This window comes from Rhinolophus ferrumequinum, chromosome 4, assembly GCF_004115265.2.
Source record: "Rhinolophus ferrumequinum isolate MPI-CBG mRhiFer1 chromosome 4, mRhiFer1_v1.p, whole genome shotgun sequence".
Classification (NCBI taxonomy): Eukaryota; Metazoa; Chordata; class Mammalia; order Chiroptera; family Rhinolophidae; genus Rhinolophus; species Rhinolophus ferrumequinum.
Window position 1 is genome coordinate 46659068 of NC_046287.1, and position 25642 is coordinate 46684709.

At 34.2% G+C, this 25642-nt stretch overlaps 2 protein-coding genes across 6 annotated transcripts in view; one reads left to right on the top strand and one right to left on the bottom strand.

Annotated features, from left to right (window-relative positions):
* The window catches only part of ITGBL1 (integrin subunit beta like 1), a 193671-nt gene extending 192102 nt beyond the window's left edge, over positions 1–1569 (top strand). The window contains exon 11 of the mRNA XM_033104269.1: positions 320–1569. Coding sequence (XP_032960160.1) covers positions 320–411 — 92 coding nt within the window. The 3' untranslated portion in view covers positions 412–1569. The remainder of the gene's footprint in view (positions 1–319) is intronic.
* Positions 1570–3931: 2362 nt separating this feature from the next.
* The window catches only part of FGF14 (fibroblast growth factor 14), a 600644-nt gene continuing 578933 nt past the window's right edge, over positions 3932–25642 (bottom strand). For all 5 annotated transcript variants that reach the window (XM_033104270.1, XM_033104274.1, XM_033104273.1 and 2 more), the window contains 2 exons: positions 11538–11736; positions 3932–7602 (listed from right to left, as the gene is read on the bottom strand). In XM_033104270.1, the coding sequence (XP_032960161.1) occupies positions 7466–7602; positions 11538–11736 (336 nt within the window). In that variant the 3' untranslated portion in view covers positions 3932–7465. The remainder of the gene's footprint in view (positions 7603–11537; positions 11737–25642) is intronic.

Here is a 25642-nt window from a genome sequence, read left to right on the forward strand (position 1 = left end):
TATTCATAACACAGACATGACTTGCTTTCAACAGAAAATCAAAATTCTGACATGGAAGCCCAGCTGGAGTAATACAGGATGGTCACTATTAGATCAATGCTACATAGAGGGTGGCCCCAAGTAGATGCCATTAATTGTTTGAAAGATCAGATTTTCTATGGCTGCTTAATAAGAATAATGATAAGATGGCTGCACAAGAAGCAAATCTGCGGAGATGAATGAAATGACTTTGATTATGAACAGCTATGGTTTATAATAACATATTTTAACTTGGTCCATTTCCATCATGATAATGATTGCCCTGTGTATTTTATTGCAGGGAATGGAATATGTAGCTGTGGCAACTGTGAATGCTGGGATGGATGGAATGGAAACGCATGTGAAATCTGGCTTGGCACAGAATATCCATAACAATTACATGGAAGAGGACTGATTCTTATTTTTCTCAGTAATTAGAACATATAAAAGCAAAGGAAACCATGTATAATCACCACGAGGACAGGTCAAACAGACTGTTGTATGTTTTTCTATTTCTGAATGCCTGAATGAAATCTGGGTACCCATTAAAAATGAGTTAAGCAAACTCTGATGTAAATAACACCAGAAAGAAATTTCCTTCCATAATTTACATCAGTGGTTCTCAACAGGGGCAACTTTGCCACCCAGAAAACAGTTAGAAATGTCTACAGACAATTTTGATTGTCACACTGGGTGGGGTGGGAGGGTGTTCTACTGGCATTGAGTGGGTAGAGGCCAGGGATGCTGCTAAATATCCCACAGAGCACAGGGCAGCACCCCACTCCCCTCAAGAGAAAGAATTATCTGATTTTAAAGGTCAATAGTGCCAGAGTTGAAAAATGCTGAATTACACGGTTGTTAGAAATGCACATCCCTACACAAGAAAGGCCATTTTACAATCTAAGAAAAAGACATACCTTCATATAAATCCATCAATCATGTTTTTCCAGGTTTTCATGTCATTCAACATTTCAGTATGGGGATGATGAAGACACACACACGTGAAGTATAATGTTGGTGTGTGGGGGCAGAGGCCAGATCACCATGAAAAAACACTGGTTATTTTTCAGTCATCAAGTCATTTCTCCAGTCTCATTTTAAACTCACAAAAAGAGATTCTCTTAAGATGGAGGAAAAAATTATGAAAAATGTACAATTTAACATTTTTAATAAACACTGACATAGTTATTTACACTCTGCGTCAATATGTATTTACCAACTGATGATTAACAACAACAACAAAAAATTGCTTTTCAGGACTACCAATTTTCTGTTATAGAACATTTTTCAAACCGGGCAGGGGTTCATATACAAGGTATCTGATTCTTCACTATTTAAATTACTTGATGATAACTCACCTTTAAAAAAGATAATATCTAGTTTGCTGTATGATGGGCCTGAAATATGCATTCATTTCTCTTAAAAGACTCTCTTATTTCTAAGGATTTGTTCATTACTTGCCGGAAAAGTAGGTCATAAGAAGTCAAGAAGAAATATGATGATAAAATGGCACCAAAATGGTTTCAAAAACTCAGAGGATAAAAAAAAAAACCTAGAAAAGGCTTAAATAGAAATTACAAATATTCACTCAGTGATAGAAACAAAATGTTTATTTTCTTAATGGTGAAATTTTGCTCTGTATGAAATTCACATTAAATAATGAAAATGTACAATAATTTGGACTTCCCTTATATATTTATAGTTAAATCTACTTACACACATTAGTTTAGGCAAACTTTAATTATTTAGAGCTAAAACAGACCCTTTTTTCTAAATGTGAATTATATTTTTGTAAAATCCTAGAATAATGTAACAAAATCATTTCCGTATTGTTTAAGATGAAAATTTTTACTTGGAAATTTTACTTAATGATGTAAATATTCGAAAATCATGGCTTGGACTTTATAAGTCAAATCACCAAAAATAAGGAAAATATAAATATGTATCTGCTGAGTTACTTAAAATTTAATATAGAAAATGATTTAGGAGAAAATTTAACTGGTACTGATTTTTATAGTACTAATAGTGTTCTCATACTTAATAGATTTATAAAATTGTTATCTCTATCCTGAGATTAAGGAGTGCAACCATATTAGTTGTATCTCTACTGTTGAGTATGTCAATTGGTGTATCAGTTTTGTAAAATGAGGGGAATGTAAGCAATTAAGAAATAATATAAATGATATTCTTTCCTCCTTTTTAAGCATTAAACTTCTAACAAACCTTTTATAATTGTTCAGAAGCAATGTTGATGACTTATTTGATGACAGACATATTGGAATTCCCTATATGAGCTAGCCATCACAATACAAATGACACTCAGATTCCTTGTTGCAGAGCTCTGTTTTCTATGGAAAGGACGAGATACTAAACAGTTTAGTCTTTGTGAGCCACATACATCTCTGTTGCATATTCTTTGTTTATTTGTGTTGTACACTTTTCAAACGTAAAAAACAAACAAACAAACAAAAACCCCACTCATTCTGAGCTCCTGAGCCATACAAAAACACATTGCAAGATGGATTTGACTCACAGCTGAGGAGTTGTTTGCCAACCTGTCCTCTGTTGGAACTGCCTTTGATTTCCTATATTTCCTCACATAACCTTTTCTTGTAATTCTCTATATTTGTCAAACCTTTTCATTAACAACAACTACAAAAATGTGCTTCTCTTTTTATATTTTAATATAAGAAAAAAATGTCTTCAGCATCATGTTTTTTTAAGAAGTTCAAATATGGAGAAATGTTTATATTATAAAGTTCAGAGTGTGATTTGTCCAAATTTTTTGACAAACTAAAAATATTTCACAATCAACAATATTCTGGGTTCATTTAGCTACAAATTATTGAACTGAAATTAAGTTATAGCACAAGTCACATGGTACCTAAACTCTAGTGAGTATTTTTCCTTTAAAACAAAAATATTTTCTTTACTTTTTCCATCTGCTATATTTTGTGTGTGTCTGTATGTGTGATTTTTTACTCTAGCAATGCAAACATCAATAGCTCTACTAAGAAGTGATTTAATTTATATGTTTAAATTAGAAAAAAATAAACATAGTTACATGTACAGACATACATTCTACCCTTCTTAAATGTGATTTGGTACTTTGACTTTTGATTCTGGTACTAAGATAGAAACTCTCTCTTTAAAAGAAGGCAGGGCAAGAACAAACGTGTAATAGGAGGAGGGAAAAATGTGTAAATCTCATTGGTTTGTTCAAGTTTGTCCCAAGTTACAGTGCGATTAATGCCAACTAGGAAAGCTACAACCAGTTTGTAAACCCTACTTGCTGGGCAAACGATCACTGAGTAATTCTTCTACAAGGTCTTTTCAGTAAAATTCGAGGAAGGTCCTAAGACCTAAGAAGGGAATCATTATACCACTTTTTCTCTCTGCATTCCTCGAGCAAATCTAGATTCCTGCAGCCCATTGAAAGGAATAGCCTCCATCCCTTAAATACAAACAGTCTCTGGCAGCAAACATCAGGATTAGACTGAATTAGAAAGCCAGAAAAAAATAAAATAAAATAAAATGTAACTCAGTTTTCGTCTGCAGACTCATTATCAAAACTTTGAAACCCTACTCAGTATTCAAGGGAATCAATAGGCTGTGTGCCACCTTGTAAGCTAAGAAATCTAAGCTATGAAATGTACATTACTCCAAAGTAACACAGTTCAGTTCACATCTGGATTTTGACATGCCTGGCTTTAGCTTACTTGCTTTCCCTGGATATTGTCTGGTTCTGAAATAAAATTGAAAATAATTGTTAAATATTTTCACTTGCTTCTAACATGGATTTCTTAATCTGGTCTCTCCTTCAAATTTCAATTCTCCTTATATGATATTAGGGAGAAAACTTCAAATGAAGTGATACATGTCTAACTTAAAGAACAAGAAGTTTTTTTCTTTATTATTCCATTTCTGTTTTGTTTTGTTTTTAAAAGGAAATAAATCTGATATTAGTCATCCTGAAAACATCTCACTGTTTTAGTGCTTTAGGCATTAATTAAGCAATTGGCTAGGTATGATAAACTATGCTTACTCTCCAAGAGGCAAACAATTAGAAGGACTGCCGCAGGAGTCTTATGGGCCCAGGGTGGAGCTCCTGAAGACATCCCCTACTCTAGAACACTCAGGACAAGCAAACATTTAGAAAAAGAATCTCTAAATTCTCCAGAATTTATAATGATGCTCAGTACTATTATACTCTGTACATAGGGTGGACCACTTGCATCTCTTCTATAATTTTTCTAAGTGAAACTATAGCAAAAGAGTTTACAAAGCAAACTTATAAGAAAACGAAAATGGTGTTACTTGAAATATCAAAACCATCAATACTCCCGAGCATTGTTGAGGGATGGGTAAAGCAATCAGACACCGCAACAAATCGGTAGAAATAACCTTCCCACACCAGGTATGCATGCAAAAAGAATGTGATATTAAACTCAATATAATTGACATGTAAATGGAGGTACAAAACACAGTATGTAAGTACAGATGAATTCCATCAGATTTACTGTAGAGAACATCAGTAGTGACAGATTGCACTTAATAACAGCAAACTTAATTTCTGAGGGGAAAAAATGAGGGAGTCTTATCCCAGAAAAATAGCAAGAGAGGTATCATGAAAGAGCTAAAATTTTCTTTGGCATGGTAAAAGGGAAAATTGAGTTTACCAACGTATTTACATGACATTTCTCTATATTTGTGGGTGATGCAATGCCATTTCATTACACAAAGTTGTTTGATGTTTTATAATACGTCTTCATATAAATATTTTATTCGGTGTGTTGTATTTGTGAATACAACAAATGATATTAAACACAGAAACGGTACAATGCAAACTCTTTGTATGTAAACTGAGTAATACATACCAACAGTTCTGGAAACACAGATCCTACATGCAGTTCATTAGTGCTGTCCTCGTCCCATGCAACAGGTGAGACCAGACACAAAGGAAATGATTGAACTAATTTACAAATAACAAAGATTCCTCTGCAATATGTCTAAACATATGTTAGAGAAGAAAGTATTTTGACATCCTTTCATAGGGATAAATGTCCTTATAGGCAACTCATATAAAAAACAAAACAGAGGTACACATTTACAAAAATCTCAGTCATTTAGAAAAATAAATCTTGTCTTAATTTTAACCAATAAAGAGGCTTGCAGGGGAAAAAGAAACCAGCAAGTAAGGCTGATTATCAAAAACAAATTAGTGTGTGTGTGTGTGTGTGTGTGTGTTGGAGTAACCAGTGTCTTTAAGCCCATGTCATTGAAATTTCAAGTTAAATTATTCAGTTTGCCACATATTATGGAATATATGTCTCCCCTAAATAATTGGTTAATGAAATCCATTCAATGTATTTTAACTTACCCTGTTAAAAACAATAGGCTTCAAAATAGCATAACAAGAAATCAAGAATGGTCAAAAGAATCATTTTGTTGTATTTGTACTTCAGCATTATCAACAATAAATCTACTCAAACATTATGCTAACTTTTTATTTATTAAAATGGAATCCAATATGAAAATGAAATAAGCATAAACAGTTAATTTTATACTAAATTTTTAATCAGCAAAGCAGGCTAATATTTTAAAATGCTGGGTAAGGGCTGTCATGGAGACTTAGAAAAGCAGTGACAAAATAATTTCCTAGTAAGTACAGTGCAGGTGGGGGGAAATGGTGAGTGGGTCATCCTTCCACATGGAAATAATAACAAGAGGCCAGTATATTGATCCCACATATAGTTTTCTATAAATGAGGTTCAGTTTGGTCTCAACTAACTCTTCTGAGAACAAAACATTGAATTTTATTAAGTATACACAGAGTTAACAAATATATTTCCAAACAGGTTAGTATTAAACATTTTGAAACTCTTTATATCCAATATTGAACATTTTGCATGGTTTCTTCACTGTGTAGTCAACTGTTCATGGCCTTTCTTGGTAGTTGTCTTTCCTCAGCTCAGAATTATTTAAAAGGAAATTAAGAAAGCAAATGAAACAAAAGCAAATCAGTTGAGTGGACCCAAAACCTGATGTTTGATCATGTTGGTTTGCCTTTAATTGTATCTAGGATAATTCGACAGACTGCATTCTGAGATCATGGCAAGGCACCTCTACCCCAGCCATTGGGCAACCTGGACCCAAATACACTGAGTTAGAGGTATGGACTGGTGAAATACACAGTACCTGACTCAGCATGCTGAGCTAAAAAAAATATTTTTTCCTAATGTGTCCAGTTTAAAAACTTGTCATTAAACACCAAAAATATTAAAGTCTAATTTATAACTAAGGTTTGCATTGCTGCTGCAGAAAAGAACACAACAGCCGCCTTGCCCATGCTCTGCTGAGTATGAGTGGAACGCAGCCAAAACCCGGGATGGCATTAAGTTCAGTTCATTAAAAACAGGAAGAATTATATCTGAAATGGATTTAGGTAGCGCAACTCTGGTAGGTTGTAATTATTAATTTTTTTCCTTTTTTCCCAAATAATGAGGATTAGTAGATGAAAAATGAACCTTAATCAGGCCTACAAGGCCTACAGAGTTCTTTGGACCCACTTTCTCAAAAACCAGTGGGTCTTGCTCGCTGGGCAAGGCAAATGTTACCATTACCAGTAAGCTTGTGATATGTATAAAACACACACACACACAAAGAAACTATAGGGGGATGTCAAACACATATCACAGAGAATTTCCCTTGGACTGTGTTTGACCCGTTTCTCACCCCGAAACGCCAACCTCAGGAGCACAGTACCTGCTACTGAATAGAGCGTATATGTGTGTTTAATTGATCGTGTGAGCCAGAGACAACACTCTTAATCTTTATAGATGTAATTTGGAATAATAGGTTTAGAAGGCTTCCTGATTTCCTGATCGCTCTTCGAACTAAGCCAACTGCAACATTTAAGATTTAAAGGAACACAACCCCTGCCAAAGATTCACAAACAGTGGAGCGAGCAGCCCTGTAAAAACGGGAAGAAGGGAAATCCATAATAGCACAGGTTTACAGCTTCTAACTAGAAATTAATCAATAGTATTTGTGTGCTACAAAATTGAACTTAAACACATGGATTTCGCTGAAACAGGACTCAAAAAGGATTATGGGTAGCTGTCAGCAGGCAAAGTATCGAGGGTACTTGTGAAGTATGTCATTCACATGAAGTGTCACAGTCACAGAAAAGATATTAAAAAGGCATTCCATATCTGGTAGGGCATTCCATGGTCTGAGTTTAGCTGGTTATCCAGGTGTCTTCTTGCTGTGGGGGGTGCAACAGGTTGAGATTTATCCACTTGCAACCAAGAAGTTTGAGACAGCAAAGAGCAAGCATCCGCTTACTTCCAGCTGCTCCTCAGCCACGGTGGCAGAAATGTCTGGCAAGGATAAATCGCTCAACTGTGCTCAGGACGAGTAAGTCACAACACCTGTGAGGATCTGGCTATGTTGTCTTACTTTTGTTGACTGGTTTGCCTCCATTCATTATTGCAGACGCACTTGTGCTTTTACTTGGCGTCACCCCGGCCTTCGGGACCGTTTCTCCAACGTCATGCAAAGATGGTTCTCGGTACATGGCAACTAGACAGGAAGCAGGGCATGAAGAAAGGCGGAAGAGGAAACATTACCTGGTTAGGCTCAAGAATCAGTACATGCACAGACCTCAGCAGTTTGCCCAGTCCTATTTTCCCTGAAGTAAAGCCATCCGGTTGAGAGGGAGTCCTGTTTTAAAGCAGTAATTCCCTGCCCCAAATGGAAGACATTACTTCCTTCACATTCTCTGGTTTATATAACTAAAATATGGACAAGAGTGTGTGCATGGATGTTTGTCTAGGAAAGAAGGTTTAAATGGGAGCTACAGCCTCTTTGTGGGCCGAAGATATAAAACACACACACACACACACACACACACACACACATACACACAGTATAGGAGGATGGCAAGCATTTAACCTAATTCTCTTTGTACAGCAAGGAAAACTCAGACTTCCATTCCACTGCACACGAATGTCAACGCATGAACCTCTCATTCCCATTCATCTTTTTCAAGTCTAGGTATTTACACCCTAGATCATGAAATTATTTTTTTCTCAAGTGGTTCAAAAGCAACATAGTCTCACTAGCGTGAACTACAAAGCTATCCAAAGCAGTAACAACTCCCTTTCCTTAAGCCAGTGCCTTCTGAAGATCATTGCTTAGATTTCTTTTCCCACGATTGTGGAAAGAGAACCTTAAATAACTGAATGCAACTGTGTGGCATTTTGTATTTTTATGCCTCATTTTCTGAGCTGTTATTAAAAATTTAATAATTGATGTCATATAAGGCAGAAGCACAGAATGGCAAGAAGGCAAGTGGGACTGACTTCCTGTAAGCTCTGAGAAATTGTCTAAATAGTATCTCATGACATAATTAATCACAAGGGCTCATGTGGTTTTTTAGAAAATGATTCAGGAAATCCAGGGAAAGAACATTTAATAGTGACTAATGCTCGGGGAAAACTAGGTGAGTTAAAATCATCTGCCATCAGAAATACCTGCCATTAGAATTAGATCTTCCCAACGTGCTGTTTAGGCTTTTGAAAGCTTATGATACAGCGGGTCCTAAAATAATGTCATTTCATTCAAACTTGTTTCATTATAATGTTGATAAGAAAAAAAAAATCGATTGCCAACTGGGGCCACTGTCTGTGTGGAGTTTGCACCTTCTCTCCATGTACATGTGGGTTTCCTCCAGGGACTCCATTTCCCTCCCACATCCCAAAGATTGCACGTGAGGTAAAGTGGTGTTTCTATACTCTCTCAGTCTGGTGTGGGTGTGGGTGTGAGTGTACCCTGTGACGGAAGGGCATCCTGTCTGAGGTTGGGTCTCACCTTGTGCCCTGAACTACTGGGATAGGTTACTGCCATCCGCAATGCTGAACTGGAATGAGTGGGTTAGAAAAAAATTCTCTTGTTTGCAGTTCATCTTTCTTAAATGTATGTATGGCTCACATTTATTTCAATGTTTAATATTAGAAATGTTTTGAGTCTTTATTTAGAAATTTGATAATGTTTTTGTGGCCAGAAATATGATGTAGGAACTTAACTCTTGTTTAGATCAGTCTATGGTAAAATTAGTTTCGTTAAATGTTTTGCATCATCAACCTATCGATGATGTTAAGTGAGGACTTACTGTATTTAATGAAGATAATTTATGCTTAGTTAGAATGAACTACCATATACATTCTCCATGTTCAAGGTGACAGAATTTTACCTTTTGCATCAATGCATTAGTGAGTTTTCATTAGCACACATATTTGAAAGTGCATGTGTACACCAGACATATATTAAATATATATTAAATGACTTGGCAAAAGGGATTAATCCATATCCTTGAAGCACTTTCCAAGCTCTCACTCCCACTACTAATTCAATGAGGAGACAATAGCATCACAGCTTTAATTTGATTGTCTAGTATGAAGTTATGTTAGAGATATGAATACCCCAGAGCATCAATAATTAATCAAGCACCTAATTTGTCCTAACATTTCCAATGATATAATTTACGTCCTGTATGGGTCCTCAAAGTTTGAAATTAATCTCCTCTATCAATTACACTATGTGACAACCTCTGCTATTATAATAACTCCTTCACTGTTTTTAAGAGTATTTCTGTCTGCTAAGTATTTGAAAATACTGTTTGTCTCTTCCTCATATATACACATAACATATACAATATACACAACAGTTCAGTGTGTGATTAAAATACCAAGTAATATTATTATACCACAGCATTAGAGTATCAGATAGTTCCTGCTGAATATACTAAATAGCTGGTTTCCAGATTTTGCTTCAGTTAAGAGACATAAAGGCCCTTTTGGTTTTCATAACATTTATACAGCTAAGAGACAAGTTTTTAGAAATTTAGTCAATTCTTAACTGTCCATATTCAAAACAATAATTAATGTAAAGGAATAAAACAAGGTGACAATAAATAAACCAAGACTTCTTTAGGGCGGCTATTGACTTAAATTTTCACTTGCATTTGAGTATTGGTGAGTCTGATGGTCTCGAAATCCGTTTAAAAGAGTAAGGTCAAAGCACAGAGGTGTTAATTTTGGAAGAACAGAGAAACCTTCTAATTTCTTATTTCTACATTAATTTTTCTTATGATTTATCATATAGAGAGAATAACACTCATATGTCAGACTCTCGAGTACTTTTTCCTTTCCTAGATAGACCCTGGTGGTTAATTGTTTGGGTTTCAATGACTTGTTCTAGAGAAAAGTTTAGGTAAGGGTGATAGGAAGTCAATAGCTTTGAAATTATAAAGATGGTATTAATCAACAAGAGTTGTTTTCCAAACTTAGGAAAACTGAAAACTAAATTATACATTTACAGATATTTAATATTTAACTTTCAACATTTCAAATTTACTTATTCCTATATAGAAAATATGGATTATAAAACCAATATGCATTTTCCCTTGATCGTTAAGGCGTTCCTGTAGGAATAAAAAACAAAAAGAAAATCAAAGTGTCTAGCTTAAAGTGTTTATTTAGTTATTGTAAATCTGATTTTCTGTGAAAAGCAAACAAAAGTATTTTAATAAAAAACACTTTTGAAAAGCCTCAATATCAATTTTTTGGTAGTTCTCAAACAAATGTTCCATAGTTAAAAGCAAATGACACTTCTGGCAGAATTCTTAATGAGAAAGATACAGATATTTCTGATGAATTAACAAAAGTTTTTAGCCTGCTCTCTTGTAATCTGGTCACAGTAAATGGCTGTATTGTTTACAGGTGAATATAAAAGAAGGTAATGCCACAACTGAATTTATTAAATAATTATGCAGTTTGGAAGGCAGCTATGTAAATCAACAAGTTCTTTAAAAGCCAAGGTATCAACTCTTCATTTTCTGTAATTACAATAATTCACTAGTACGTGATTACTTTCAGCTAGATAACACCAAAATGGGCAAATACTTTATTCCATAATACTCAACACTTAATTAGTTTTTCTAATATACCTACTGTTGCAGTCACAGATTTATAATAACATTACAAACTTAATTTTAAAAAAATTATTTACGGGCTAGAGAGGTTGGGGCAGCAAAGGTTTGAAACACAGAAGTGGGTAGATAGGGAATTTTCCTGGCATTTTTCAGATTGATGGAATACATATATATATGTACATGAGGTTGGGCAATTAAGTTTGCAAACTTTCCACCATGTAAGCGGTGGAAATATATATATGTATTCCATTAATTTACATACACATGTGTATATATGTACATGATATATGTGTATATATGTGCATACATGTGTACATGATATACATGCATATACATATATACAGTAAAGTGTACAAATCTTAAATGCACAACTTAAGTAGACAGCTATGCGACCACCATCCAGATCAAGATAAAAAATATATCCAACATTACGTGAGGGTTCCTTGTGGCCATGGTAGAGTTATTAATGTGAAAAATAAACGTGTAATAAATCTAATAAGGGTAATACACACACAACACTTACCTTCCAATGGCTTGGGTAGAAAATGAGCTGCTGGTTTGGTTTTCTTTACTCTGTTTCCTTTCATAACTTGCCCTTCCTTATTCAATCCCAAAAACCAGGCTCTACCAGATTCCTGTTGTCTGTACAGCATAGATGAGTAGATTACATAATAGTTTTCAAAAACAGATTCTTTAAACTTGCATTCAGGGGTAAAAAGTTCCTATAGAGGGAAAAGGAAGAAAAGAAAGTTAATGGAAGGAGTGGAAGCTTCACTGTGGTTTCTCTTCTTTCCTGCAGAAGATCATCCACTTGATGAGCAAGTCAGCTCTTGGGCAGGGATGCCCAGACCTACTTCTTCCTTCATGCACTGACTGTCTATATACTTTTTTCAATATACAACGTAGAGAGAAGAATCTGTTATTATTGGCAATATATTTATAGGCAAAAGTCGATGTTCTTTAAGAAGAAAATAGAAGACAAGAACAAACTCAAAACCATTTTTACTTAAACAGAAAATAAATCAACCGGGGTATAACCAGAAAGAGCACAATAAAGTAGCATCATATATTCACAATAAACTAAACAAAAATAAAATATATATTTAAGATATTCCCAGGAGAACTGATAGGATTAATGAAAGTTAAGATTAGTTACTATTTATTTGGTGTCAAAAGAGACAAATATATTATCAATGCATAAATGGGAGTCAGTGGAGTAGAGTGAATATGAACACCATCTGTGGAACCATATCTTCTGGGTTCAACCCTGGCCCCACTTCTTACCAGCTATGTGTCCTTGGGGAAATTACTTAATCTCTGGCCTTCAGTTTCCTCCCCTCTAAAATGGGTACAAACTCATAGGATAACAGAGTGCCTGGGAGGACTGAGTGAATTAACATGTTATATATTTAGAAGAGAACATGGCATATAGTAAGCACTCAATACTACTCTTAAAAATAAACCCCCATGACTTATAGTCTAAAATTCACCCTGTGTCAGTTATATCAATTCTATCAACTCACTTCTCTCAATATTTTGGCAAACCACAACTTAGCTAAATATTTAGTCAATGAGCACAACTATAAACCAAATATTGGGCTCAGCATCCGGTACACCAAAAGGAACATATACAAAATGAACAAGATTCTTCACTGGAAGAATTTTGTTAAAATTCTTGTCCTTAAAAAAAAAAAAAAAAATGACAGTACAACATAGTATTTGCTGGGGCAGATTTCCCTTCCAAACACTAGAGTGATTATAGGTAGAATAAGTGGTATTGCTAAGGACACATGGTGGGAAATGCCATGATATATTTGGAGAACTACCATTAGTCCATCACGGAGACTTTGTGGAGGCAAAGTGGATAGGAAGGAGGGTTGGAGAAATGTGATAAGGGGTCTTGCACACTCTTATAAAAAGATTAGACTTCTTATAAGCAAGAGGTAGACATGTAGGGTTCTTATATAAACAAGAGAATAATGATTAGTATTTTATAAATGTAAATCTGTTGTCAATGTAGAGGATGGTTTTGAGAAGTTAGTATATATATATATATATATATATATATATATATATATATTACTTACATACAGATGTGTTGAAGCTCGATCTCTTGCAAAATGCACTTGAAAATTGTAGAACATGTGTATGTGTGTGCTCACTTTAGTAATTAATATTACAATAATCCATAATGCACAAAGGAGAGAAATACCACCAGAATTATAACACATTATTAAATTGAGTTCCGAACTTCCCGGTAGCCAAGATGAAAAGAGAACGGCTACATGTTATAAAAATTATTGAAGAGAGAAAATCTTCTTTTTCTTGGCACTAACTTCCAGAAGGCATTTTCTTGCAAGGAAAAAGTGACCCTGACCAACAGAAACAAAATGCTCTTGACAGTAATTATACAATTAACAAAGTCATATTTTGTGTTTGAGTCCTATTATATGCTCTAGGGTGTTAGATGGGGTGAAAAATCCCATAGGTAGGACATAAAATAATTATCATTAATGAGGTCCCCAAAGATCATGCACACAGCAGGAGCCAGAAACTCAAATCCCTACACTGACCAAGCAGATCAGATAGAAGAGTGAAGCAAGCTGGTGTAATCACAGTACTGTTATGAGGATAAATGTCCCCTTACTCAGGCTCAGGGCTAAAGAGACAGAGAAAATAGTTGAAAGGATGGTAAAAGGAGCAGCTGTTCCATACATGGTTCTCATGTGAAAATAAAAATCTTAGATCTTTAGTAGATCTGATTTTTCAAAAGGAGTAAAAAATCCAGATTTCTAGATAATAGTTCCTTTCAATGGTGGCAAGTATTTCTTAGTTTTGTTTTGTTTTTTTCTCAACATAGCATGGACTTAGGGGGCTGAGATGGGGCCCTGGTGAGCCTCAAGTTTGAGACCTCCAATGTAGAGTGGCAAGAGAAATACTAAAGGAAGAAGGAATCCCTGGTGGCTTATCAACTCGGCCCTAACCTAATTTACAGTTTTACACATTTGAGTAATATGATGATTGTGCCAGTGAAACACTCTAAAACAGGGAGCGGTAATATGAGAATGCTTATTTAAATTTAAGCTTAAATAAAAACTCTTTGACTCTGCCAAAAAGAAATAGATAAGGAGTTTGGTGTGTCTTTTTCTCATCTTGCCTGGCTATATTTAGAACCACCAAAATACAACAACAAAATCAACAACAGTTGAGTTCCAGCAGAAGCTTAAATATTAATTTGCATCCTTGCCAAACTAAATCATGGAACCATAGAATAGGAAAACACTACAATTAAACAAAAATTTCATCTTTTATGTTGTGGTTGTTTCTGAAATGAAAGCACCATCTGTGGTGTACTTACTATCTTAACAGAAGCAGCAGGATTCCTCTTCTAAGGGAATTGTCTTTGTTTGGGAAAATACTCTGATGAGGCATTTGCATGTACACAGTTAAGCTTCCAGGTTCAGGATGAAAGGAGAGGGTGGAGGGAAGACAGGGCCCAAATTCCATAATTCATAACCAATGAGTTAGCCATAGACCCAGACAATTCAGCATAACTATAACCTAAGAACTAAAAGTGATCTTGAGAATCTTATCTTAGTGATTGGCAAACTACACCTATAGGTCAAATACAGCTGCTGCCTGTTTTTGGCTACAAATTCCAAAAGTGACTTGTTGAAACAGATTGAAGGCCTGCAAACCCTAAAATGGTTACTGTTATGATCCTTTGACAAAAATTTTTGCCAACTGTGATGTAAGGTAAATTTTGAGGGCTTTCCAAAAAGGGTAATTTGGGGAGGGATTGCTAATCTAATTTCAAAATTCCTAAGGAGCTGAGTATTCCTCAAATAAACTTTGTACTTATTTTCATGTATATAGATGTATATGATTTGAATCAGAATTTTCATCAGTTTCACTCCTGGAAAAGCCTTTACTGTGTGTTATGAGCCTGGGCTTCTGTAAGAATATGCAAGTAGAATCTCATAAATGCCATTTTTGTAGTTACTGCATCATCTTTCACATTATCTACGACAAAATAAAAATTAAGTTTTCCAAGCACCTAAGCCAGCATCACCACCACTGTTTCAAAGTGAAAACATAAACACAGGCATTTTAGACACATTTACAACATTTATTAAAATACAAGGTAATTCTAAAATAGGTTAAAAATAGAGAAATATTAGACCTATAGTAGCAAATAGCAGTAATTCCACAATATGTAATAGCTATTAATGTTCTATTAACTTCTATAATTCAGTCATCAAAAAATTCAGTCCCCTTTCATCAACAGACTAGTAATAACTCTGACCCTGGACTTCCAATGAGTATTTCTCCTGAGGCTTAAACTGAGAAAAGGAGGCGGACTCAAATTACAAGTTCTTGTTTGGAGAATAATAACAAAGCACAAAGGTTTCTTACAAATATCAAATAAGATAACAGAGATGTGAAATGATTTGCAGACTATAAATTGAGTTGCAAACTATAGCTAGATTTATAAACTATAAATTGAATAAAAAAGTGAAGCTCAAATGCTAATTGTTATTACAACCAGGATAGTAGCTATTTATTTTTTAACAAGTTCAACTTAATTAGACATACCTTTAGGTGGGAATCCCAATGATCCATTTAACCCGTTTTCTCAGTTATATTTTCCTTTTCTACTTTTTGGAGATGTAGTCTACTAGAGTTTATCCTGCAGTCAGCAGAGATTTATCCCATTTTCCCTCATCTTTTATACTTTTACAAATCAATTATATTCTTTAATGATATTGTTCTGACACTACTCAATTCCTTAAAAAAAAAGTGCAGAGCATTCCTTTTTATAATAATTTTTCAAAATTTTTCAATTACAGTTGACATACCGTGTTTCCCTGAAAAATAAGACCTAACCAGAAAATAAGCCCTAGCATGACTTTTCAGGATGACATCCCCTGAACATAAGCCCTAATGCGTCTTTTGGAGCTAAAAATTAATATAAGACCCGGTCTTATTTTCAGGGAAACATGGTATAATATTATATTAGTTTCAGGTGTACAAACATGGTACAATATTATATTAGTTTCAGGTGTACAACATAGTGATTCTTAAGATTACATATAAAGGAACCAATATTCTGACATTTCAGAATATTTTATAGTTATAAACTTTGAAACAAATAGGATTTGTACTTAACACTCAGCAGCTGAAAATTTAGTTGATGAATGCATTTTACTTATCTGAAATTCTATATAATCAAACATTTACAATATTGGGCTGTAATGTCCACAGGGAGAAGAATAGCAAATTGTTTGTGTTTATATTTCAAAGTAAAGTGTAATTATATATGTGTTTAAGAGATGACTTTTATTTAATTACAGGACCCAGTGATTTTTAAGTATATTTCCACCAACAAAACGGTTTCTACAGTACTTCTATTTATAGGGTCAGAAGCTGTTACTTCAGTAGTTTGCCAGGGAAATAAAATTTTTTATGAAGGCCTTTTTTTGTTTTTTGCAAGTAAAGATATTATTTAGCATTTAGAAATGTTACATAAGTATAAACAAATAAATAAATATACACATAATATCTTCAGACATTCATTATTTTAGATATTAAATATATTTTAATTTATTATATCATATTTAATATCTATTTTCTTTTTATGACTTATTGGCATGGTTTAAAAAACTGTGGCAAGAATATTATTTATGATGACGGAATATTAAATAATTAATTTATTTTATGTATTTAATATAAAGACGTATTTTTACATATTTTAATACATACCACATGTACACACATATACAAAATCTTTAAATATACATAATTTACTCAGAGACCAATACCCACTTCTTTACCTGGGTCACTTGTTAGAGATGCAGAATTCCAGGCCCCATCCCAGAACTACTGAATGAGAATTGGCATATCACCCTAGGTGATATGTATGCACATTAGAACTTGGGAAGCATTGGCACATGATCCTGTTACCTGTTACCATACAGAAGAAATTAATAAATGATCACAAAATTTGAGGAAATATAAATTAAAATGGCATTATCCATAAGCTTGTCAGCATTTCTTAACAGTTGTATAAAATTTACTAAAGTAAGAAAATGGAAACAAATAAAAATATGAAGTATTTAGAGCACATCTTTGAGTAAGAAATTTTAAAATTATAAATAAAAACACGTGCCAACTGACTCTATAATGCTAAATCTGTTTTCTCTAGAATATAGACATGTATAAATTCCTAAAATAATAATGCTTGGAACATGAACAAATGGCATCTGTGCTATAAATATTAGCAAGAAATATCATAAAACAAATATGCTTAAAGTATTGATACAACTATCTACCATCTCACACATTCTTCAGTGCTCAATGGTGAATGACTCAAAATAATAATAATAATAATAATAATAACAATAATAATAATAATAATGATAATAATAATAACTATAGCTAAAACACTGTGCATACTTCTGTAGCAGGCACTGTTCTAAGGACTTTGCATAATCAATTAATTTATTCCTCGTTAGAATCCTATGAGGTTGGTACTATTATATATTATCCCCATTATAGAAATGAAGAAACAGCACACACAAGTTTAGTAACTTGCCCAAGTACATTTATTTTCATCAAGATAAGTATATTTAACTATTTCTACTCATTTCTCATATTTCTTATATTATTCAATTGAAAACACTAGTTTTTTGATACATGGTCAATTGTAAAAGTAGCCCAAACTCTTCACCCACCCCTGTATCAATGCCGTTTAGCACGTTATTTGATGTGTCTTCCCACTAAGAGTAACAGGGAGAAAGTAGAGTCTTGACAGGAACTTGTGCAATTGATTTTGCCCATCTCTGCCCCCTCCGCTGCCATGACAGCATGCCTGGGTTACCCTGCTGGAGAAGAGACAGGTGGCACAGAGCCAAGATGCCCCAATCCCAGACGTGATCAAATCCTGCCGAGATCTACAGAGCCAGTGCTGCCTAGCCGAGCTCCACGTGGCCCCAGATGTATAAACAATACACATTTACAATTATATGCCACATCAGCTTTTGTGGTTGCTTGTTACATGGTATCAATAAAGCAATTGAGAACTGACAGAGATAATTACTAACTCAACTGAATTACTCATTCAACTAAAACACAGAAAATATGTACCTTATACAGTTTCTCTTTCCCTAAATCTATACCTACATATGGAAGAAAATAGAAATGGAAAAACAGGAATAAATGGTATGTGCTATCATAGTGATATAGGTGATACAACTCTTAGAATACAATTAAGGGGGGCATATATATTCTTAAAAGTGTTTTAGAAGAAAGAAACAAGAAAACATATGGATGCTGCAAATGAATCTCTTCTCCCCTTCATGCAAACTGTATACACCTTTCCCCTCCATTACTTAATTATAGGAATATTGAACAAAACAAACTGGGTTGGCTGCATCTGATGCCAACCATCCTCCCAGAAAAAAACATAACTCATTGTTTTCATAAATTACCTAGGGAAGGTTGGAATGGGATGAAAGTGTCATAACATCATAGCAGGTGGTGATGTGAGTAAAAATTGAGCTCTTAAATCAAATGTGTTCTGGTGTTTTGTTACATATCAACTTCCCAACAGTCTACTTCTCCAATATATGTAGGGTCATACGTTAACTGTGTAGAACTTTGCTTAACAGGGCAATGTAAAACTGATAATGCCAGTGCTTTATGTGAAAGAAATCACCCTGAATGTATGTTATGAAACCCAGAAAATGTACTGCTGTAAGTTTTTAAATTTTTTCTGGATGATCCAAGTGAATAACATCATTAGATAACAGATGTACAGAGTGATATGAAGAGTTTCTTGGTCTGACAAATATTCAGAAGCTTCATCAAAGTAGAGATTACTGATGTCGAAGTTAAATTGTCTGCATTGCCTCATCCTCCATTTTAAGGGTTTTTCAGATTGTTAGTGATTTTTATTTTTGTTATAGCACAAAAATCACATTAAGCCGTGTGTGTGTGTGTGTGTGTGTGTGAGAGAATGTATATTTATATATATATATGTATGTATATATATGTATGTATTTATATATATATATATATACACATGTGGTATGTATGTGTGTGTGTATATATATATATATATATATATATATATATATATTATATATAGCTTATTCCAAGGTAAATAATAAAATATATTACATAGTCTTCATCATAGTACCACTTAAAGAATGGTCCATGGAACTGTGCCCATCTACAAATCATCCATTTCCTGTCTGCAGTGAAACAAGTACAAAAATTGAGCAAAAACATTTATAAACTTCTATAGCAATTTAACAATATTTTTATGTGTGTTGAATATAAACATAAAAACTCTGGGGTTTTACTTTGTATTTTTAAAAAATACTTTTCTAGTAATTTAAGTTTATTATATTTATGAAAGTATCTCTGTGCAAAAAATTATAAATTAAAAAAAATACTGTCCTTCACCATAGATAATTGAGGGAACACTGCTCTATTATATACACATATAAATATAAGTCTAATTAAAGGAGAACTGAGTAAGAATTTGTAATAATTAACATTTATTATTTACCTATGTAAGCCAGTCACAATGCTCAATGCTTTACATACATCCTCTCATTTTATTCCTCTTAACGGACTGCAATACTGAAGTTAAGTATCTTGATGAGAGTTTATATTGCTAGTAAGTGGCAAGTTTTTGATCTCAGGCTGCCTGAGTCTATGGACTGCACTCTAAATCTATAGTTATCCTTCTGGTCAACTCAATTTCATTCTAAAAGAGAATCAGAGAGAGGAATGCAGCTTGACAAAGCTAGGGCAGCAACAAAGGAAGCTAAAATGCCAGGGGTGCCAAAAAAATGTAGACATTTTAAGAGATGTTATCCACGTATTACTTTTTGAGGTTGAATTGAATTACGGTAGCAATGTGTAGTATGACATTCACTCAAAAGATGGCGTGAATCAAGTGAATGCTAGTGTTATTCATCGTATTACAATTTTAATACAGTTTTTCCTTTCTTAAATGAATATACATTTTTGGGGCACCCTCTGTAGTTCCAGAACAAAATCTCTGCTTCAATGAATGACTTTTAAGAAAGCAGTGAAAAGATTACCAACTCCATTTGAATAAATCATTTTAACAATTATTAGTCTTAGTGTTTATTTTATTCTTTAACCTTATTTCATAACTTTTCCTTAATATCTTCTGATAGCTGAGTTTGGAATAGGATTTGGCCTGGTGTGATAGTCTACCTGGTCTAGTTCTGTCAGACATTACGTGTACCAGAAATAGAAGAAAGAAATACAAGGAAATATCACTTAAGAAATGAGTGCATAATTAATGGATTCCAACGCATTTGGGGGAAAACAGAAATACCTAGAATCAGGGTACTAATGGTGGTGTGAGGGTGGGAGTGGGGGTGGGAAGTGCAACAAAGATAAGAAATGAGTGCATAATTAATGGATTCCAACGCATTTGGGGGAAAACAGAAATACCTAGAATCAGGGTACTAATGGTGGTGTGAGGGTGGGAGTGGGGGTGGGAAGTGCAACAAAGATATTCCTGAATGAAACAAATTCTACAGAAAATATGCACCTTTCTTATGTACAATTAGACAAAGACTATCACATATGCTACCAAACATTTTCAATTAATTGCACCAGATTTTTTTTGTTAGCCAAAACAAGAGCAGAATTTGCTGTGCAGAAATTTAGTTTTTAAAGCTAAATAGTTAGAATACATCAACTCAGTATCTTGTTAAGTCCTACCAAAAAACCCCATCTGGTTGCTTTATCGTTCTTTATCAATGTTTCCTTTTAGCTCCTTGTACCTCTTAGCCCCTGTTACCTTAGGTGACTGAATATAAAATGACAAATATTTGGCTGTGACTTTGCTAGATTCAATGAGAAAACATGTCCTTGTTTTCTTCCACTTAACTTTTGAACTGTATTTTAATACTCTTCCTACAACTCTACATGCTTCTCTCCTTAGGCCTATCTCTACGTGCATCTCCAAGCTTTCTCCACTTCTCTTTCTTTAAACCCTATTTTAAATTAGATTTTTTCATTAAACATTTTTTTTTGTATTAAGCTTATGCATTGTGGACTTTCCTAATAAAACATATCCAGTCAAAACCATTTACTTATATAAACAAATTCCACACCAAACAAAGTAAGTAGATCAAAAGTAACTATTTACCAAACTTTAAAATGCAAGCTTCCATAAGAAAATGAAGGAGCTTTAAAAACAGGTTCTACAATACTCCTAAAGTAACATATTCATTGACTAATATTAATTTGTATCGAGCTTTATGTTTTTCAAAGACCATTCACATATTTTGCTTGATTTAATAATGCTGTTAAAAATGCTTTAAGAAGAGACATAGCATTGTCCCATGTCATAGATGATTTTCAGTCTCAGAGAGTACAAATCCTAAAATGCAATGATTAAGATGTTTTTATTTCTATTCATGCGATATTTAACATATGTCATGCTGCTACTTAGCACATATTTATTAATAATAACAATATTGAAAAGCTGAACCAAATGAAAAAGATTGAATTTTCCCCCAGAATATCAAATAAATCATCGTACTGTAATCACAGACAAGTCAGAATCTGATAAGAATCACCAATCCTGAATGTACGGAATACAGAGAAGCCCACAAGGGGCTAAACCAAACACCTGAGGGCGATGTTCTTTTGATTTTGCTTTATTAGGTAGAAAGGTATTGGCCATAATTTGCTAGATTCTGGTAACAATTTGTTCAATAATTCCAAAGGTTAACACAAAAAGACAAACGTTGAACACTGAAGAAAGGGGCCAGGAAACTAAGAAAAGAGGTAATAAATAGCAAGACCCTCTGGGAAAAAGAGCAAAGGAGTAAAGGAAAATGTCAACCTGTTGGATAAATAACTCTAATGAGGGGACGCTGAAGCCACTGACATTCATTTCTGCTATGGATTTTCTCTCTACATTAGCACTGATTGGTTTTAAAGTTCTATTAGGAAATTTGACAGGCATAGTGGATACATTGTGTTACTTTCCAGGTTGTTGGTTAAGAATGTGACACCATGAAATGGGAAGAATTCTTTTATTTAAAATTGGTCCTGATCTTGGAGGAAAAGCTTTCAGTTTTTCATCATTAAGGATGACATTAGCTGAGATATGTCATATATGGCCTTTGGTATGCTGAGGTGCTTTCCTTCTGTACCCATATTACTGAGTGTTTTGATCATAAATGGATGTTGTATCTTGTCAAACGATTTTTCTGCATTTATTGACATGATAATATGATTTTTATCCATTATTTTGTTAATGTGGTGTATCACATTGATTGATTTGCATATGTTGAACCATCCTTGCACCCTACTTGAATTGTGATGTATAATCTTTTTAATGTATTGTTGTATTCAATTTGTTAATATTTTGCTTAGGATTTTTGCATCTGTGTTCATCAGAGATATTGATCTGTACTTTTCTCTTTTTCTGTTTTATTCTTGCCAGGTTTTGGTACCAGGGTAATGTTGGCCTCATAAAATGGAATAAGATACAAGTATTGTATAATACTTATTAGTATTATACAAGTACTGTATAATAAGAGACAATACTTCCAATAGTGTCTCATTCAATTTTTTAAAAGAGTTTAAGAAGGACAGGTATTAAATCATCTCAGAATATTTGGTAGAATTCAGTAATGAAGCCATCTGGTCCTGGACTTTTACTTTTTGATAAAACAAAACAAAACAAAAACCTCATTACAAACACTTTCTTTCTGTCCTAGATATTAGATGATAGATTGGAAGTTTGAATATTATGAACACATGGAAACAACTTTCCACTTATTCTACATATACTTAATGATGTTTGAAATTAGTGCATTCATTTTTTCAATAAACATTTAACAATCTTTTAGTATTTGCCAGTCACTGTTCTTAATCTTGAGATAGAATAATGAGCAAAAATTAACATAGTCTGTCCTCTCTTGGAGTATACAGTCCAGTGGAGGACACAGATATTTACATTAATGATCACATCATCAGAAAATAAGACAAGTTCTTACATGAAAAGGAATGGTGTCTATGAGAACACATAATGAACAAATCTGACTTAGCTTGGGTTGGTAAGGAAAAACAAACTCTAAGCTGAGATCTAAAACATCAATATGAATTAACTAGGCTTAGAGTAGGATGAAGAATATTCCTAGAAATGGCGATATCATGTGCAAAGGCTCTGGGGCAGAAGCAGGAATAGATGATTTAAAGAATAAAAGGGAACCACTGAAATAGGAATGCAGAGTGTGAAGAAGACAGCATTAGGAGTTGAGATTTGGGTTTTAGGCATGAGCCAAACCAGGTGGTGATGTTAATGGTTTTGTTATTTTCCTAAGAGTATTCGCAAGACAGTCAAAGTTTTAGCAAGAGTATGTCATAATCAGGTAGGCATGCGGTAAGACCACTCTGGTTAAAGATACAAAAGGGAGAAGAAGAGTCAGTTTGGATACAAGAGTGCTGGTTTGTCTACTGCAGGATCAGACAAGAGCATTGGTAGTGGAGATGGAGAGAAAAGGGGAGATTGAAGAAATATTTAGAAGGTCAAATAGTCAGTGTTATGCGGTAGGACATGGCAGCTAAGGGAGAAGGAGTGTCAAGTACAAGGTGTAGGTCTCTTGCTTGTGGAACTCGGTGACATTTGGTTTGTGTTCATAGTTGTTTCTGAAAGGTCAAATGTTGCAGTTTTGTATTCATGGGCAAAATAAGCTACGTGTATAACATAAGTTTACATCGTGATTTCTGTCCTCTTCTAGAATATTATTTCAAATATTTAGAGGATAATTTTCCACAGTGATGTATTTTCAATTTTTTTTCCCTTAAGTAGCCTGTTGTGTGTGTGTGTTTTCAATGCCAGATTACTTTAAAAATGGTATGTATTCTTAGAACAAAGACAAATCACAGTTGAGGAAATATTATTAGTTGCAGAGCAAATAAAGTTGGCAGAGAATGGACTGGAATTGGGCAAGGGGGGATAGTTCCTTAAATTCCTTACAGTTCTTTTCTTTGCTGTTTTTGTTTGTTTTGTTCTGTATTATATTGAAGTCCCAATGTATAAACATAATTGTCCCCACATCACCACTAAAACATCAGAGGATGATGACCATTGTAGACTTCAGAGTTGAGGGCAGAGAATTTGCAAAAGATTTACCTAATAAGTTCATTACAGTAGGAGACTATTTTATTCCCAATCAGTTCAGTTAAATACATAAGAATGATCCAAACATTGCTGGAAGAAGTAAATGTTGTGACATTTTCCAAATACTATAAAACACAGTTATTCTTACGGATGTCATGACAAGGGGCTAGAGGTAGGCTCCACCGTATTTGTTTCCTTACCAGGTATTATTTGTCCGCCACTCATGAATTCATCTAACCCTCTCAAAAACGATTTTCATTTTCACATTGTATTACCATGAAAACAACACAAATTCCATCGCTGCTTTCTGCATTAGTCGATACACTTTGATCCTTACTTGCCACATTTATCTTCTGGATTGAATTGTGTAAACTTTCAGGTCTAGTTCCATAGATTAGTTCTTCCATTCATTCGATCAGTCCAATCTGTTTTTGCAACTAAACAGACCAATCAAAAAATAAGCCCTCTGAGGAGGAAAACTAAAAACAAAGTAGCAAGTATCACCACATTTTGTCACAAAGTGCCAATGATCCTGTCCCTGGACCACTGTGCCCTCCCCAGAGTCACTACATTTTAAGGATACTATAGACATGCAGAGAAAGACAAAAATCAACTCAATGGTCAGGAATTGGCTGGAATTAGGAGATCAACAAACATGAATGGTTGCATTAAAGTCATCAAGGGAGAAAATTACAGATGGAAATGAGTGAACATTAAGAATAGCCCACTCTAAGTGTAGTGTAGGGGTTAAGGGTGAGAATTGGGAAACTAAATAGACATGGGTTTGCTTCCCACTCTGGCCTCTTACTAGTAATGACCTTGGAACAGTCATTTAACCTACAAAATGAAATACTTATTTCCATAGAATTATTGGATTAGACAACAATGAGCACAGTTTTTGGTGCAAAAGTATGCACTTGATAAACGTTAGCTATTGTTCTTCTCAAAAGACTAAGGATGAAGAGAATTGTAATAATGTCTAATAGAATTCACATAAATGTAAGAGAGATGAATAAAGTGAATTCAGATCTATCAATCAATCATGGAATTCTACAAATAGAAACAAATGCAAAGAGGGAAACTAATGGAAACAATGAGTGGGGTGACAGAGGACCAGAGGAAGTGGGACTCACCAGCAGGAACTGCCAGGAGGGAGATCAATATTACCAAATAATAATTATTGGATAGTCTTGAAATGGTTTGAGTACTGGAGGAGAGATAGTACAATGGAGGGCGCCATAAAGATTATAGGAAATAATCTGTGAAGAGTACTTTGCAAATGGTATCTGAGGATGCTACTGAGGAACTGGCCAGATTTGGTCTTTGTATCTGATTTCACCTAGAAAAGGACAGCATAGGGAGCAGTTGGCAGAAGGAAGTACAAATGACCTTCGAGGAGTTAACTGCAGTATCGTATGATTGGGTACCATGATCTC